Below are 18,207 nucleotides of genomic sequence, written 5' to 3' on the forward strand. Positions count from 1 at the left end.
AGCTTAATATTTATGGTAGTGTGCAACTCCAGCCTTCTGCTTTCTTTCATAAATCATCACTTCTTTTTAGGTTGATAATGGAAACAATCAAGCACTCATTAGATCTTTGTTCTGAGATTATAGCAACCCAGAAAGTAAGTCTTGTATGGTTAATAATGCTTGTTTTTTTGTGGTTGAATATTGTTACCAATATTCTGTGTTGTTTTATTATTTGAAGATACTTCTAAAAAGTATTTTTTCGTTCACTCCCCTTCCCTTCTGTGCTCAACTTGGTCCACTGGAAATACAGTTTTTACAAAATGTTTTAATATTCCTACACTTCTTCGGATGATCAACAAATCTGTGAATGGTTCTTTGACAACTTTTACCCAGACCATTAAGGTGTTAAAGAACAGTGGTTCTAACAACTATTTCTATGGACTCTATAACACATCCTTGTGCAGAGCCATGACTATGTCTCGGGGAATGAAGCCAGTTATTTATCCAACCTCAAGTCTCCCCATGATTCCATCAGACCCACCGTTTTATTTAGTGGCCAATTATGTGGCACTTTATCAAAGGTCTTTTGAATGCATCAACTTTGTGCAAAAAAGTTCAGACAGTTTGGTGAGACAAGATCATTTCTTGAAGCCAAGTTGACATTGGTGCTGAGACACATTGTTGAGGCAGAAGGCTATATTGTATCTGACCTCAGATTACTCAATGCAAACAGACCCTGAAGTGGGAAGCAATCCATTCCTTAATATAAGCAAACAAGAAACAAGAGCTGCTATGTTTTTTTACTTCATTTAATTGATTAAAATTGTAACAGTAAACATATAACATTAAACATGAGATTCTGAAGTAAATTTTTTTTATTGTAGGAAGTTCACACTTTGGAGAATGCAGTACTTGAAGTTCAAAAGCAGAGGCTAAGTAATGCAGTAGAGATACATTTGTTTCCTATTGCGGTATAAATGTGAATACTTTGTAAAATTTATTTTAGGCTACTAATATGCTGTATTACTAAAATGTGTATGTTGGCTATCTGGGGCATAACATTTATACCTGATTCTGATTTTAAAATTTTTTTTTGGTCTGGAAGCTAACTCAAACAAGAATATATACAAGTTGTCAATATATCATTGACTTTAACCTGACCTGCCAATGCATCCTTTACTCAACCAAAATTTACAATAGTACACAAGCATTTGAACATGTTACAAGATAAATGTGTTTGAAATAGTACAGTTTTCTCAAAATTTAAATACAGAACTATGCATACATCCTTAATCTTCCACAAACTGAAAGAGTGATGCAATTTTCTTTTTAATTAATTTAGCATTAAAACGAAAGATGCAAGATGTATTGCAGGACATGAAAGCTGAAAAGAGGAAGCAGCAACAATTGCTGCAACAACTGGAGAATGAGCTTCCAAAACGTGCACAAAAAAACTTGCTGGAACATGTGAAAATGGTGACATTAATTCAGAAGGTTTTGCAGGTAGATTTTGCCATAATTTATAGTATCATACTTTGACTTTATATATTTAAATATTAATCTTGGAGGGATCAGGCTTGTGTATTAAGATGTTCCTGCCTCCTTTTCTGAGTGAGTTTACTGCTTTGCATGGACAGTGGGCTCCCTCCAGAGTTGCACCAGATAATCATGCAATGTCTGTGGTCCTGTACACAAGATCACGTTTTCAGCAATTTTGTTCTTGTGCGGTACAGCTTAGTGTTCAAAAATAATAAGGGCTATATCATAGGCTAGCAATTGTTAAACCTCAATCCAAGTGTTGGAAGACTGGTCAATTTTCAGCAAAAACTTGCCTTTATATACTGCTACAATTTGTGCAAATATTTCAAAACTTTTGAATCATGTTATATTAAAAATGCTGTTAGAGATACATAGAAAAATGGAACATTCATTTTGCACACATCAGTCATTGCAAATAGTCATGAGGGGAGTAATCAATTAATCTTTCTTGATGGAATTGATTTATGGAAGAAGTTTACCTGGGACACAAGGACAACCTGTGCCATTGCTATATGCAAATAGGAAGCAAAGTACTGTAGATACTGAAAATCTAAAATATGAACAAAAACGTGCTGGAAACACTCAACATATTTGTTAGCATCTGTGAAGAAAGGAAGACAGGAATGTTGCCAACCCTCCGAACCGAAACCCACCCAGACCCTGTCCCTTATTACTCTACATTTACCCCTGACTAATGTACCTAACCTACACATCCCTGAACACTATGGGCCATTTAGCATAGCGAATTCACCTCACCTGCTTATAACCCAAGCAGACACAGGAACAATACGCAAATTTCACACAGACGGTTGCCCGAGGCTGGAATCGAACTCAGGTCCCTGGCGCTGTGAGGCAGTAGTGCTAACCGCTGAGCCACTATGTTGCCCTTTCTGCAGGTGTGGAAAGCTATTTTGGTGCAACACCTTATGAATAATTGACTTCCCATTCTTTTTAAAGTATTTTCTCACACTTATCTGTGTTAAGCTTCTTTAGCTAATTATTTCCCCAGTTTGCAATTTTATCTGCAATATGTTAGTCTTTCTTCATTTTGAATATACTCCACCTCACTTGTGTCTTCTGGAAATTAAGGAATGGGGAGGTTTTGATTTCAATATTCAAAATTTAAATATAAATATGAACATGGTTCAAGCAGTGATCTTCATGGAACACCCTTCTCAACTACTCTGAATAGCTGCCATATGCTCCTCCTCTCTGCATTCTGTTTTGAAGTCAGCTACCAATCCATTCTGGATTAGTGGTGCTGGAAGAGCACAGCAGTTCAGGCAGCATCCAACGAGCAGCGAAATCAACGTTTCGGGCAAAAGCCCTTCATCAGGAATAAAGGCAGTGAGCCTGAAGCATGGAGAGATAAGCTAGAGGAGGGTGGGGGTGGGGAGAGAGTAGTACAGAGTACAATGGGTGGTGGGACCCTCCCCTAGCTTATCTCTCCATGCTTCAGGCTCACTGCCTTTATTCCTGATGAAGGGCTTTTGCCCGAAACGTTGATTTCGCTGCTCGTTGGATGCTGCCTGAACTGCTGTGCTCTTCCAGCACCACTAATCCAGTATTTGATTTTCAGCATCTGCAGTCATTGTTTTTACCAATCCATTCTGCCAATTGTTTCCATGTGATTCCATCTACTCTGATCCTCATTCATTAGTCTCTTGTAGGATACCTTGAAGACATTTTGAAAATAAAATAAATTACATTTACTCTATTCCCACTGTCTGTGCACTATTGTTTCCTGAAAATAATTAAATTGAGTTACTTGAGTCAGACAGTAATACAGCATGGAAACAGACCCTTCGGCCCAACTCATCCATGCCAATTAGGTTTCCTTAACTGAACTAGTCCCATTTGCCTGCATTCGCTTCATATACTCTAAATATTTCCTATCCATGTACCCATTCAAATGTTTTCTAAATGTTATAATTGAATTCACTGCTATGCACCACCCTGTATCTGGAACACGTTGCCCCTCTAGTCCCTCTTAAATCTTTCCCCTATGCCTTAAATCTATGGCCTCTAATTTTGGACTCCTCTATTCTGGGGTAAAGACCTTGGCTATTCACCTTATCTATGCCCGTTGTGATTCTGTAAGGTTACTCCTCAGTCTCCTATGCTCTGGGCAAAAGGTCCCAGCCTATCCAGTCACTATTTATAACTCAAACCTTTCAGTTTCAGTAATAACATTATAAATCTTTAATTTTTGCACCCTTTCTAATTTAATAACATCCTTCCTTTCGCTGGGTGACCATAACTGTCCACATCACTCTGTGAGAAACAAAGCCCACTCACTTCAATAATTTCAGTCCGAGACAAGATCTGAATCAATAGTGTCATTTATTTTACACTTGCAAGTGGGTGTGCTGTCCCGTGTCTAAGAGGCAAAAGACATACACACACTAGGTTCAATTCATACATAATATTTATATGATTTAATGTCCATTGTTTTACATTGCTCCCTCCCCTACTTACATCATCCACTTCCCTAAGACCGGCCCCCATTACCCCTGTTTACCTCTTGCCTTATCTGGCCTTGTCTGTGATAAAATGCTTATTTCTGGTCTCACAAGGCTGTTTGACCTTATCCTGCTATAGGTCATTGTTAGGCCTATCCTTTCTTCATCATTATCTACCCCCTTCATCTGTGTCTTTCCCGAGGCCGTTCTGATCCCTATGACCCTTTTAATTGGGGTTTGTTCCTGTGTTTTCATAAAAGTGGGAAGCAGATGTTTATATCTACTGTTTGTACAGGCGTATCTAGCTTAACTTCATCCCCTCACAACATCTTATCTACTTGCCCATAATGTCTACCTTCTGACATAGAGTTTTAGCTAATATAAAAACAATTATATATTTCCTCCACATCGTTTCCATTCTTGTTGACTCAGCTCTTGGCTAAAACAATTACCCACTGGTGTGAGCTCATTTTACTTTGTAAGATGGAATTGCAGAAGTGCAGAAGTAACATTTAATTTACCTATATCCCACAATTCCCCCTTTTCTTTAATTACCATTTGTTATCTTCTGCATTTTTCTTTTAGGGGCACCTTCATCAAGGCTGTTTCAATCAGTCTTTGGGTGAACCCTCATATACAGGTTATGATCATTTTTATTAATTGTTACCCACCAAAAGAGAGCTGACACAAAGCCTGCTGCAATCTGGTTACGAGCCTTGAATTCATCAGGTAGCCCCCTAGGGACTCCTACCGAATCAAGATAAATCCTGTCATCGAAAGAAGTGTCTAACAGTAATCTCTTACCCCTTCCCTTTTTCCCTCCTTTGTTTTCCTTCTCAAATGCCAGGGTAAATGGAATTGCCAATTGTACAATTGCACATATCCCTCTCCAATCCGGAGGTAGCGTGGGTCTCAATATTTTGCCTCCACAGTACCACCACAGATCCGCTCGGGGAACCTTTAATGCTGAGTAGTTCCCTCCCTTCTCCGTTTCGGTGACATTCTTAATCTCTGTACATAGTTTCAGCTCCCCCAAATCTTTCGACTGACTTGTACCTCGTCTACACACACGATGTGTGATTTCCAACTGCGGCAGAAAACAGGGGGGGAACTTTTACATCTTTCTTCTCCAAGGGAGGGAACATCAGTGATAGGCAGGTACAATTCCTATCATTCCTCGCAGTCTCATCCTGATACAGGGCTATCATACATTTCATGCCCTTCCTGTCTCACTTCCACACGAGCGGAAAGGAAACCACCTGGGCCACTGGCCGACCGGAGGCACATGCATAGCAATTGCTCTTGTTCAGACTTTTCACAGTATACTTTACCCATTCAACCCAGGCATTTGCATCCCCGTACCCAGTTTCTATTTCAATGGTCTGTTTCAAGTCCTTTACCTCTATAAATTTTACTACTTTAGGATCATCGGGAGGGGTGAAAGATTGTATCTTATTACCCAGTAGTTCTACCCGTTTTCCCTGTCCTACGCTAATTCAAAAACAATAGCCCAAGAAATCCTTCCCATTTGCTTTCATTTCTATCCCAAACATTTCATTTCATTGTATCTCATAGGTGCCCCCCCCCCCCCCCCACCAGGATTGTTTCGTGCCATGTGGTTTTCCTTATCATTAGGTATATTGGGTTACACTTTTTATCAGGACAATCACGAGCTGGTCGGAAGGGGGTCTGGTGTACTGTGACGAGACCATTATACTAAGTACCATCCCCAAGGCTATCCCCATAGGACTTAAGATGTATCTCAGAGCTGCGGTACTGTCTCTGATTATCTACATCCCCACAATTTACTAAGCTGCATACATCAGCGTCTATTACTTGTGGATTATCAGACTTGGGGACCGTTAATAATACATATGAAAATTATATTTGACAAAATCCCAATACTAAAAGGGCTAGCATCATATCTCTAGCAGCATTCCCAGTATTCTAAACATCATGCTGAATATACAATCTTACAGAAATAATCCCGCGCTCGCGTCGCCACTGTATAATCAGTTACTCAAAGTCTCTTTAGCCTGAGTTTCAGCGAATCTTGCGTTGATTCGGCTGTCCAGACTTCTTCCTCAACTGGAGGGTCCACTGGCCCTTTGTTCCGAGTGTAGTGAGTCCAGCCTTTCTCCGCTGTCCTTATCGCTGTTTCAGGGGTCAAAAGAGCCTGGTACGGCCCTTCCCAGTCCGGCTGCAATTTAGTCTCTGTCCATGATTTTACTAAGATTCAATCTCCCGGCCGAATGGGATGAATGGTGCATTCAAGGGGTGGAGTCTGTGCCAATAAACCCTGTTTCCTGAGGAAAGACAAAGAGGAGGACAAACCCAGTATATACTTCTTTAAAAACAAATCTTTAGTTTCGGGACTTGGCAATTCTCCATTCGTTCCCAAGTAAGGTAATCCAAATAAGATTTCATAGGGGGATAGTCCCAAATCTTTCCTTGGGGCTGTTCGTACTCGCAAGAGAGCTATAGGTAAACATTTGGTCCAAGGGAGTCTGGTTCCTATTATCAATTTAGAGAGCTATCGTTTGAGTGTTTGGTTCATTCTCTCAACCCTTCCCGATAATGGCGGGTGCCATTGAGTATGGAACTCCCAGGAAATTCCCAACCCTTTCATTACCCCCCCGTAACACTTTAGAGGTAAAGTCAGTTCCTTGGTCGGAATCAGTATGGTTCACGAGCCCATATAGGGGAATTATGTGCTCCAATATTGTTTTAGACACCCCACTCGCAGTGGCGGTAGCTAGGGGGTATGCCTCAACCCAACCAGATAAATGATCTACTATGACCAGCATATATTTTAGTCTGCCTACCCTGGGGAGTTCAGTATAATCTACTTGTATACTCTGGAAAGGTCTCAATCCTGGGTCTCTTCCTCCCGGGGTCTGTTTTCTCAAGACTTTCTTATTTACCTTTCTGCATATGATACATCCCTCACATATTTGTTTAGCAATTGTATATATTCCTTTACATCCATATTCCCTAAGAACTAAATCACACATTGCTTGTACTCCCCAATGGCTGCCTTGGTGTAGGACAGCCATAATCTCTCGCATCATCATTTTGTTTAACATTTCCCTTCCATCAGGTAACCTCCAATGCCCGTCTGCTGTTTTTACAGCTCCTAAATCTCTCAATTCATTTTCTTTGCTTTCAGTAAATATAGGAGCTTCCCAAGGACCTGGGACAGTAGGTATTAGGGAATGAATCACCAATTCTTGTGGGTTCAGGGCTGCTTCCTTAGCCACCTCATCGGCTAATCTATTTCCCCTAACCTCTAGTTCATTTCCTTTCTGATGACCATTTACATGCACTACTGCTATTTCTCGGGGAAGTAATAGGGACTCCAAGACCCGTTTAATCAATTCTTCATGTACTAATCCCTTCCCCCACCTCTGGGTTAATACTCCCAAAACCACTCCCTTATCCACGGTAGCAAAGAGGGAAGGTAAGGCTAACACGGGGGCATGGATCAGATCTCTTTTGCCTCATCATCCCAACTTAGACATTTTGGTTCCCCCTCTAATAGTTTGAGATATAATTTCTTAGTCTTCAGTGCATAGGAATCAATCCACAATCTGCAATAACCCGTGAGACCCAAACATTTGCGTAACTCCCTTTTAGTGCTGGGCAGCGGCATTCCCACTATTCCCTCTGTCCGTTCCAGGCTTATCTTTCGCTTTCCCTCACTAACTAAATGTCCCAAGTATTTCACTTCTTGCTCCACATATTGTAGTTGGTTTTTAGATACCCGCAGTCCCTGCTGGCCCAGGAAATTCAATAATTTGTTAGTGGCTTCTACTACTCTTTCTCTTCTTTTTCCTGTTACTAAGAGGTCGTCTACATACTGCAACAGGGTAGTCCCCTTGGGGCTGCTAAATTTCTCCGATACTTGTTCTAACATCTGTCCAAATAAATTCGGGGATTCCGTAAACCCCTGGGGAAGCACAGTACACTGGTATTGCTGTTGCTGTCCTGTCTTAGGGTCTTCCCACTCAAAGGCAAACAAATTCCTACCTTCCTCTGCCAAGGGACAAGCCCAAAAGGCATCCTTTAAATCTATCACACTAAACCATTTGTGGTCATGAGGGATCTCACTTAATAACGTAGAGGGGTTTGGCACCCTGGGTGCCTGATCTGTACTGTTCGATTTAATGTTCTCAAATCCTGCACCAATCGATAAGTTCCATCGGATTTCCACACTGGTAGTATTGGGGTATTATAAGGAGACATACATGGCTCCAACAATCCATCTCTAATCAATCCTTCAATTACTGGCTGCAGTCCTCGTTTACCTTCAATGGAAATGGGATATTGTCGCTCACAGACAACATCCCCTTTCCTTTTTAAATTTATTTCAAGGGGGGGGATCTGTAGTTTTCCACAATTCCCTTCCCTAGCCCATACAATAGGGTCTATCTCTCTCTCCACATCCTCTGCCAACATTGCCTTTTGTACAACTAATTCTTTTTCCTGAATTCCAATCCCCAGTCCTAAGAGGATAATTAAATCTCTCCTTAATAAGTTACTTCCTATATCAGGGATATACAACAGTTCCCCTGTGACCCTATCCTTAGGACCTTCTATCATCATAGGTTCAAATACTGGAACAGTAAATCCTTCCCCTTTTTACCCCCAAAACAGTAATTGACCGTGTTGACATTCCTACTTTCTTTGGTTTAAAATTCAGTGATGACCGTGCTGCCCCCGTATCTACTAGGAAGACTACCTCTTCCTTATAGGGTCCCACCTTCAGGTTTATCAAGGGTTCCTGGTGGGCCCCCGAGGGCAGGAACCCCTGACACCCCTATTCTTCATCAAAATTCATAAGCGGAATTGCCCTCTCTTCCCTTTTCAGAGCCGGACATTCCCGCTTAAAATGCCCTATCTTTCCGCAATAATAGCATCCTGCCTGTGGAGACCTCCAGCTCTGCCCCTGTCGCTCGAACCCTCCATCAAATACTCCCCCTTGTCCTCTCTCTCTCTCTCTCCCTTTCCCCCTTCCTCTCTGTCCTACATGCTGCCACCCACCGCTCCAGTTGCTCAATATTGGTTCCACTCTTTTCTTTAACTACCTCATCAACCGCAGCTACCATCATTTTCACCTTCTGTTTCTGTCTCTCATCCTTTCTCTTTACAAACACTTTCTGTGCCTCTCTTAACAATTCATCTAATGGCTTTTCACTCCACCCTTCTATTTGCTGTATCTTTCTCTGTATGTCTGGCCATTCCTTTGTCACAAAAATGTACTTTCAAAAGACCCTGTGCCACTGGGTTCTCAGGGTTCATTCCAGAATATTTCCACATTGAGTCTCTTAATCTCTGCAAAAAAAAGCTGAAGGAGTCTCATCTTTCTCCTGTCTAACTTCAAAGACTTTAGTCAAATTCTGTGACTTCGGAACTGCCTCTTTTATTCCTTTTAGAATCAGGTCTTTCAATTCCCTCATTTCTTCTCTATGCTCCGGATTTTGATTTTCCCACTGGGGGTCTCTGAGGGGAAACTTCACCTCTCCCTGTCCAGCATCCCCATCTCCAATCGGATGTTCCCTGTCCCATATTTTAATGGCTGCTCCCCATATAAGTCCCCTTTCTTCCCCAGTAAATAGTATATTCAAAATAGACATTAACTCAGCCCAGGTATACAGACTGGGCCCCAAAAATTGATCAATTTGTTCAGACAGCCCCACCGGATCCTCAACCAGGATCTTCATTTCTTTTTTTAAATGTTCTGACCTCCCCACTGCTGAGGGGGGCACTTACAAACCCAATCTTTGTCCCCTATTGGTACCTCCCGAAGGGGATAAGTCATTACGTTCTTCCCCTCTTTCTTTTTTTTTTAAAGAAATATTGCAATATTTCTAGCTCCCCATAACTTCAAACACCAATTCATCAATTCATGCTTGACTAACTTTAAAGCCTGTTCCAAATTTGTAAATATATTTATATATTTACGTTCATTTATTCAGTATTTAATATTCAAAATGTAAAATGCATACAGTTCTCAATTTTGAAATCCACTGTAATCACCCAGTTTTAGTCCCTTAATTTAAATCCAAAATTAGTTTTCTTAAGTAGTCCTGACCAATCATTGCTCAATTACAATACTATAGGTCTTGAAATAATCAGAGCTGCCTTAAAATTATTTGTCTATTCAAGTTTAAAGAAAAAAACTTCTAATGCATGAACAATGGCCGAATCCAAGGTCACAGATATTAACCATAGGATCTTGTTTTTACTACAATCTAATGTTGAACTGAAACTTCAACTGTCCTCCATAAATCGCTTTCATGCAAAGATAAAAGAGATTAGTTAGAAACTGATAGTAAGGCAGTCGTGACCTGTAAGAAGAACAGGAGTTATCATTCTTTTTTTTTTCATAATCTCTATAGAATCCTTAATCTTTAAAAGAAATCATGTTAAGTTTCCATAATAAGAATCAGATTCAAAACAGTCCCGGAACTCAAGCTCCAGGGAATAAAACGCAAACATTCAATCACCAACAAACAAATGTGCATTCAAACCAAATCACAAAGGGTTAAACTTTCGACCAGCTGTACAGCTCTCTTCATTCTCTCTCTCTCTCTCTCACTCATTGACAAATAAATTCAGATATTTACAAACCCAGTCTTTGTCCGACCTGAATTTTGGCCAAAAGAGGCGGGACGAAGAATGGATTCCTTAGTCCATATGAAGCAACAATATTTAATAATCTTTTTCCCCTGTACAAGTATTATTTTGCCAATTCCACAACATCCTCCCCAAAGAACTTTCTGGAGGTATGTTGTAAGGGACCCCGCCTCCAATTCCATTGCTTTTTCCTTCTTTTGTTTTTCCCGGAGGCTTTTTCCTTACCCACGGCACAACCCATATTGAGTTCCTTCGTTAGTCCCTTATTAACTACTAAAACTCAATCCCGGCCACCAAGGCAATACTTAAAAGTCAGGTTTCTTACCTTGGTCTGTGCACAGAGTTGCCTGGCCCCTTTGTGCCGTATTGTCTATCGAGCTCCTATCACTGTCTGATTCAGATGTCTCTCTTGTGGGATTCGTACCAGTCGCCCAAGGGAGCAGACCAAACCAGGACACGAGACCGCTCCTCAATGGGGAACGGGACGCGTCTTCCCAGTGTCCAAGGCCAGCCACTCCCCCCGGTGATGGAAGAAAATCCCGGACGAGCCCCCAATTGTGAGAAACAAAGCCCACTCACTTCAATAATTTCAGTCCGAGACAAGATCTGAATCAATAGTGTCATTTATTTTACACTTGCAAGTGGGTGTGCTGTCCAGTGTCTAAGAGGCAAAAGACATACACACACTAGGTTCAATTCATACATAATATTTATATGATTTAATGTCCATTGTTTTACATTGCTCCCTCCCCTACTTACATCATCCACTTCCCTAAGACCGGCCCCCATTACCCCTGTTTACCTCTTGCCTTATCCGGCCTTGTCTGTGATAAAATGCTTATTTCTGGTCTCACAAGGCTGTTTGACCTTATCCTGCTATAGGTCATTGTTAGGCCTATCCTTTCTTCATCATTATCTACCCCCTTCATCTGTGTCTTTCCCGAGGCCGTTCTGATCCCTATGACCCTTTTAATTGGGGTTTGTTCCTGTGTTTTCATAAAAGTGGGAAGCAGATGTTTATATCTACTGTTTGTACAGGCGTATCTAGCTTAACTTCATCCCCTCACAACATCTTATCTACTTGCCCATAATGTCTACCTTCTGACATAGAGTTTTAGCTAATATAAAAACAATTATATATTTCCTCCACATCGTTTCCATTCTTGTTGACTCAGCTCTTGGCTAAAACAATTACCCACTGGTGTGAGCTCATTTTACTTTGTAAGATGGAATTGCAGAAGTGCAGAAGTAACATTTAATTTACCTATATCCCACAACTCCAAATGTGGACCTTATCAATGTCTTGTACAGCCGTAACACGACTTCCCAACTTCTGTACTCAATACTCTAACTGATGAAGGTAAGTGTGTCAAACGCCTCCTTCACCACCCTGTCTACCTGTGACGATACTCGCAAGGAACTATGCACCTGTACCCTTAGGTCTTTCTATTTGATCACACCCCCCTACCATTAATTGTGTAAGTCCTGCACGATTTGCCTTACAAAAATACAATACCAGGCATTTATCTAAATTAAAGTCCTGCCATTCCTTAGCCACTGGCCCAGTTGATCAAGATCCTGCCCAATTTGAATTCCATGCTGACTATTCGTGAACATATTTCATATTTTTAGAATTTCTTCAATCTCTCCTTTAGTACAGATTCCATTCATGTATTGATCTCTAATGTTAAGATGTCTCTAATTCCCTAGACATATTCTGTCCTCATTATTAATTATTTTGTTATCAACTTATTCAGACATGTTATGACACGCCTCCAGAGCAGGTGGAATTTGAATCCAGATCTTGTGATTCAATGTTGGGATACCACAAGGGCACAACAATCCTATTTGTATTATTGCTTTTTATCTTGTCGCTTCACTACTTGATTGTTGCCTGTCCTCCGCCTAATTACATATTTCTCCCCTTGGTTCCATTCCTCCACACTGGCTGTACTTGTGTACAATGTATAGGTTTGACAGAAGGTCATCAATTGGAATGTTAACCCTATCTGACCCTTTCCATGGATATTGCCTGTCTTGAATAGCATTTCCATTATTTTCTGTTTTAATTCAAAGAGGATACAATCTTTTGTTAATATCAGCTGAAGGACAATAACTTTGATAATGGTTCTGGTCTGCTCCAGAAGTTAGTTGCAGTACCTCTGTTGAAATTCCAGCTGTGGTTAACTTCCTGGACACGAACTGTTATGGTTCATAAAGCTTTGTTAATTACATTAGTAATGTTAATTACATTACTGGGGAACAACATTTTTAAGTTTTTGATGGAAATGTGTAAAATAGTTTAAGTACTAATTTCTTAAATTTTTGTTAATTAAAAGTAATCAGAATCTTGACCTTTATTTTAACAGGGTGTTATTCTTTCCAGTGGAGTCAACTGGGCCAAGGATCCTGAATTAAAAGAAATTGTTTTGCAGCTTGAGAATAATCCACTTGACGAAGCAGATTCGAGCAATTGATTTTCTCCAATTGCTTTCAATGGCAAAGAGCAAAATGAGTCTCAATTTAATGTGCCAAGTATTCATACCATCACTAAACTGCCTATTTTCTCTACAATTCTCTACAAATGAGACAAACTATATTTTGAACTCCTTTCAGTGAATACTTCTGCTAAATATTAAAAATATTAGTTTTCTTTTTATAGCTGTCTTTTACATTCAACTTTTAATATGTTGCAGTGAAAGTTAAACAACTGTATTTGATATTCATGTAATATAAACTGTAAAACAAATATTTTAAAGGATTCGGTTATTTAAATTATTCTGTCGAATTCCAAATTATCAATCAGCTTTCTGATCAGTGCTGAATACCATCTGGAAGACATTCAAATTTTAAATAACCTGCTGTCCAAAATGTTCTCCATATCATGGATGCTAATTTACTTCACTGATTCCTTTCTCCTTTTACCCCCACTTTAGTACCTAATTTTCTTGTAAATACAAATGCTAACATTAAGCATTTTAGGTTTGAATGTCAAACATATCAAATCATTTAAAGATGTAATATTGTTTATTTACTTTCGGGAGTCTGTTAATGTTTAATTTTATCATTAAGAAATATAAATAAACTACTCAAATCCCTAATTTCTTATGTGTAGGAATATCAATATGGATACATTTGGTGTATGTGACTAAGTTAAAAGAAATACTGCTTTATAGTGGAAAAGGTGTGACAGAGGTCAAAACCATTTATGATTCTTCTATTTTCAGTTGTTCAATGTCAAATTTCCTTCATTGCTGGCAATAGTTCCCACAAATTAATTACAATGTGTGGAGTAAATGATATTAATTGGGTGTGACTCTTGTGGTGCAGTGGTAGTATTCCCACCTCTGAGCTAGGAGGCCTGAGTTCAAGTCCCACCTGTGCCAGAGGTGTGTCAAGACATCTCTGAACAGGTTGCTTAGAAAATATCGAAGATTAATTGCATCGCAGCTGCTTGTTCACTTGTTGCTCACGTCCATGTTAGGTCAAAATCATTAAATTACTACCAGATCATCATCTCCCAAGGCAGAATACAAGGATTACTGAATTTAATTTTCAACTGCCCTCCCAGTGTCTAAGCTTAACAATTACTTAATCATTTACATGGATCATTATAACAAACTTTACAGTGCTGAACAACATAGGTTTTGTTGCTGGTGTTAAATCATTAAACTGAAATTGAGGACAACTCAAATCAAGAAATAATACCTCCAGTGCTCTATTTTTCCAACAGAAAGGAAAAAGAATGCTAGATGCAAGTCCAAAACCTGAACAGAAAATTCTGGAGATGGGCAACAGTGTCAGTCTTCAGGGAAACACAAGACCGTTTCAGATGAAAGTCTTATGTCCGGTCAGAAGCTAGGAATTCTGCAGTAAAACATTTATTTGTTGTCCTCCCAATGCCTGTCCACTATGTTCAGGTCAGGAATGTGATGGAATACTCTCCATTTGACTGGACATGTGTAGTTCTTGTAACACGCAAGATTGATAGGATCCAGCTTGACTGGCATGCCCTCTACCATCACAATGGCAGCCATGTTTCATATATGGAATGCACTGCAACCATTCACCAAAATTCCTTCAAACAGCAACTTCCAACTCTGGACCTCTACAATGACCAGGACAATAGGTGTATGGGAACATAACCACTTGTATGTTTTCTTCCAAGCCAACACCATCTCAATTTGCAATCATGTTATCACTCCTTCACTGTCACTGAGTCAAAATCCTGGTGCTCTCTTTCTAGAAGCATTGTAGATGTACCCACACCTGAAAAACTGCAGCAAATGAAGAAATTTCCCCACCAACACCTTCTCAAGGAAAATTATGGATGAACAACAATGCTGGACAATGCTTACATCTGTAAACCCAGTCCATTAGAAGCAAAGTAGGGTTATAAATAATAGATCCAGAATGCCTATTACAGTCAGAGCTATACAGCACAGAAACAGACCCTTTGGTCCAACTTATCTGTGCCAACCAGACATCCTAATCTGACCTAGTCCCATTTGGCTCATTTCCCTGTAAATCCTTCCTGTTCATAAGCCCATCCAATCACTTTTTAAATGTTGTAATTGTACTGTCACCACCACTTCCTTTGGCAGTTTGTTCCTTACATGCATCACCCTCTGTGTGAAAAAAGTTACCCTTAGATCCTTTTTAAGTCTTTCCCCTTTTCTGTTAATCCTGTGCTCTCTAGTTTTAGACTCCCCCACTCTAAGAAAAAGACCTTGACTATTTACCCTATCAATAACTCCCCCACTCTAAGAAAAAGACCTTGGCTATTTACCCTATCATGATTTTATAAACCTCTATAAAGGTCACTCCTCAGTAAAAACTACGCTGATTAAATGTTGCCAGAATAGCCTGGTATATTCTGAATTGGCATTCTTCTCTCAGCCTTCTCTGCTTGAAGGAAAATAACCGTAGCCAATTCCAATCTTTTCTCAAAACTGCAATCCTGGCAACATTCTTGCAAATCTTCTCTATCTTCTTTCCAGAACAATTATGCCCTTCCAGTAATGTGGTTACCTAACCAGTACCTTCTGCCCTCAACGTTACCAATCACTACCAGGTATTCTAGTCTCTCACTCTTAACTACTTATCCAAGGAATCAGCTGGGAAGAAAGATGCGCAACACCAGCATCCTCAACCAGGCCAACATTCTTGTCAGTTGCTGACTATCTGGATGATCTTCCTGTGTGGTAACTTGCCTCAAAGAAAAACATTGAGTTCTCCAATTTCATGTAACCACCCTTATCCCAGCTCCTCCGCCCCCCTCCCATTCTTGTCAGCCATCTAACGGACTTATCCTTCCAATCACTGGATTAGTGGTGCTGGAAGAGCACAGCAGTTCAGGCAGCATCCAAGTAGCTTCGAAATCGACGTTTCGGGAAAAAGCCCTTCATCAGGAATAAAGGCAGTGAGCCTGAAGTGTGGAGAGATAAGCTAGAGGACGGTGGGGGTGGGGAGAAAGTAGCATAGAGTACAATGAGTGAGTGGGGGAGGGGATGAAGGTGATAGGTCAGGGAGGAGAGGGTGGAGTGGATAGGTGGAAAAGGAGATAGGCAGGTAGGACAAGTCCGGACAAGTCATAGGGACAGTGCTGAGCTGGAAGTTTAGAACTAGGGTGAGGTGGGGGAAGAGGAAATGAGGAAACTGTTGAAGTCCACACACTGGATGCTGCCTGAACTGCTGTGCTCTTCCAGCACCACTAATCCAGAATCTGGTTTCCAGCATCTGCAGTCATTGTTTTTACCTCATCCTTCCAATCAACCAAGTAAGTTTTATTCTACCTATCTCCACCTATCCCCACCTCACCACTTTTATCTGCAGCTTCCCTTACACTACCCACAGTCCTGAAGAAGGATTACACCGGAAACGTTGACTTCTCCATCTCATGATGCTGCCTGGCTTGCTGTGTTCTTCCAGCTTCCTGCTTGTCTACCTCAAAGAACAACATGAACTGTGTGTGTTGTCCAAATAATCATCATCCATATAGGAAATGACTTATTTACATTCATACATTATAGCAGACACCGGAAGGCGTTGGAGTATTACCACCAAGGCTGCCTGCACAAGATCTTGCAAATCAGCTGGGAAGAAAGATGCACCAGCACAAGCATACTCCACCAGGCCAACATGCCTAGCGTCAAGTGACCACCCTTGATTGGCTATGATGTGCTGGGCACTTCATCTACAACACTGACACTAGACTCCCCAAGCAGGTGCTCCATTCCTAGCTTCAAAATGGTAAGCAAGCTCCAGGTGGACTGAGCATGTGCTTCAGTCTTAGCCTCAAGACCTCACTGGCAAAGTGTGGCATTTCAAAGACACCTGGGAATCACTGTCCAAAATGGAAGAGGAGCCTCCAAGAAAGCTAGGGAAGTGATTGCTCGGCCTCTTACTTAGATATTTGTATCATTGATAGTCTCAGATGAGGTGCCGGAAGACTGGAGGTTGGCTAACGTGGTGCCACTGTTTAAGAAAGGTGGTAAGGACAAACAAGGGAACTACAGATCAGTGGTGGACAAGTTGTTGGAGGGAAACCTGAGGGACAGGATGCACATGTATTTGGAAAGACAATGACTGATTAGGGATAGTCAACATGGCTTTATGCATGGAAAATCATGTCTCACAAACTCGATTGAGTTTTTTGAAGAAGTAACAAACAGGATTGGTGAGGGCACAGTGGTAGATGTGATTTATATGGACTTCAGTAAGACGTTCGACATGGTTCCCCATGGGAGACTGGTTAACAAGGTTAGATCTCATGGAATACAGGGAGAACTAGCCATTTGGATACAGAACTGGCTCAAAGGTAGAAGACAGAGGGTGGTGGTGGAGGGTTGTTTTTCAAAATGGAGGCCTGTGACCAGTGGTGTGCCACAAGGATTGATGCTGTGTCCACTACTTTTCATCATTTATATAAATGATTTGGATGTGAGCATAAGAGGTATAGTTAGTAAGTTTGCAGATGACACCAAAATCGGAAGTCTACTGGACAGTGAAGAAGTTTACCTCAGATTACAACGGGATCAAGATCAGGTGAGAAGTGTCAGATGGAGTTTAATTTAGATAAATGCGAGGTGCTGCATTTTGGGAAAGCAAATCTTAGCAGGACTTCTACACTTAATGGTTAAGATCCTCGGGAGTGTTGCTGAACAAAGAGACCTTGGAGTGCAGGTTCATTGCTCCTTGAAAGTGGAGTCGCAGGTAGATAGGATAGTGAAGAAGGCGTTTGTTATGCTTTCATTTACTGGTTAGAGTATTGAGTACAGGAGTTGGAAGGTCATGTTGCAGCTGTACAGGACATTGGTTGGGCCACTATTGGAATATTGCGTGCAAGTCTGGTCGCCTTCCTATCAGAAAGATGTTGTGAAACTTTAAAGGGTTCAGAAAAGATTTAGAAGAAAGTTGCCAGGGTTGGAGGATTTGAGCTACAGGGAGAGGCTGAACAGGCTGGGGCTGTTTTCCCTGGAGTGTCGAAGCCCGAAGGGTGAACTTATAGAAGTTTATAAACTCATGAGGGGCATGGATAGGATAAACAGACAAAGTCTTGCTCCCTGGGGTGGGGGAGTCCAGAAAT

The 18,207-nt window shown here is 40.8% G+C and overlaps 1 protein-coding gene across 1 annotated transcript in view; it reads left to right on the plus strand.

Moving 5' to 3' along the window:
• Positions 1–13,691, plus strand: part of cenph (centromere protein H) — a 40,142-nt gene extending 26,451 nt beyond the window's left edge. Inside the window, exons 7-10 of the mRNA XM_072596006.1 lie at positions 71–134; positions 864–915; positions 1,322–1,482; positions 12,989–13,691. Coding sequence (XP_072452107.1) covers positions 71–134; positions 864–915; positions 1,322–1,482; positions 12,989–13,096 — 385 coding nt within the window. The 3' untranslated portion in view covers positions 13,097–13,691. The remainder of the gene's footprint in view (positions 1–70; positions 135–863; positions 916–1,321; positions 1,483–12,988) is intronic.
• The last annotated feature ends 4,516 nt before the right edge of the window (positions 13,692–18,207 follow it).

Source organism: Chiloscyllium punctatum, chromosome 2 (genome assembly GCF_047496795.1).
Source record: "Chiloscyllium punctatum isolate Juve2018m chromosome 2, sChiPun1.3, whole genome shotgun sequence".
In the NCBI taxonomy this organism is placed as follows: domain Eukaryota; kingdom Metazoa; phylum Chordata; class Chondrichthyes; order Orectolobiformes; family Hemiscylliidae; genus Chiloscyllium; species Chiloscyllium punctatum.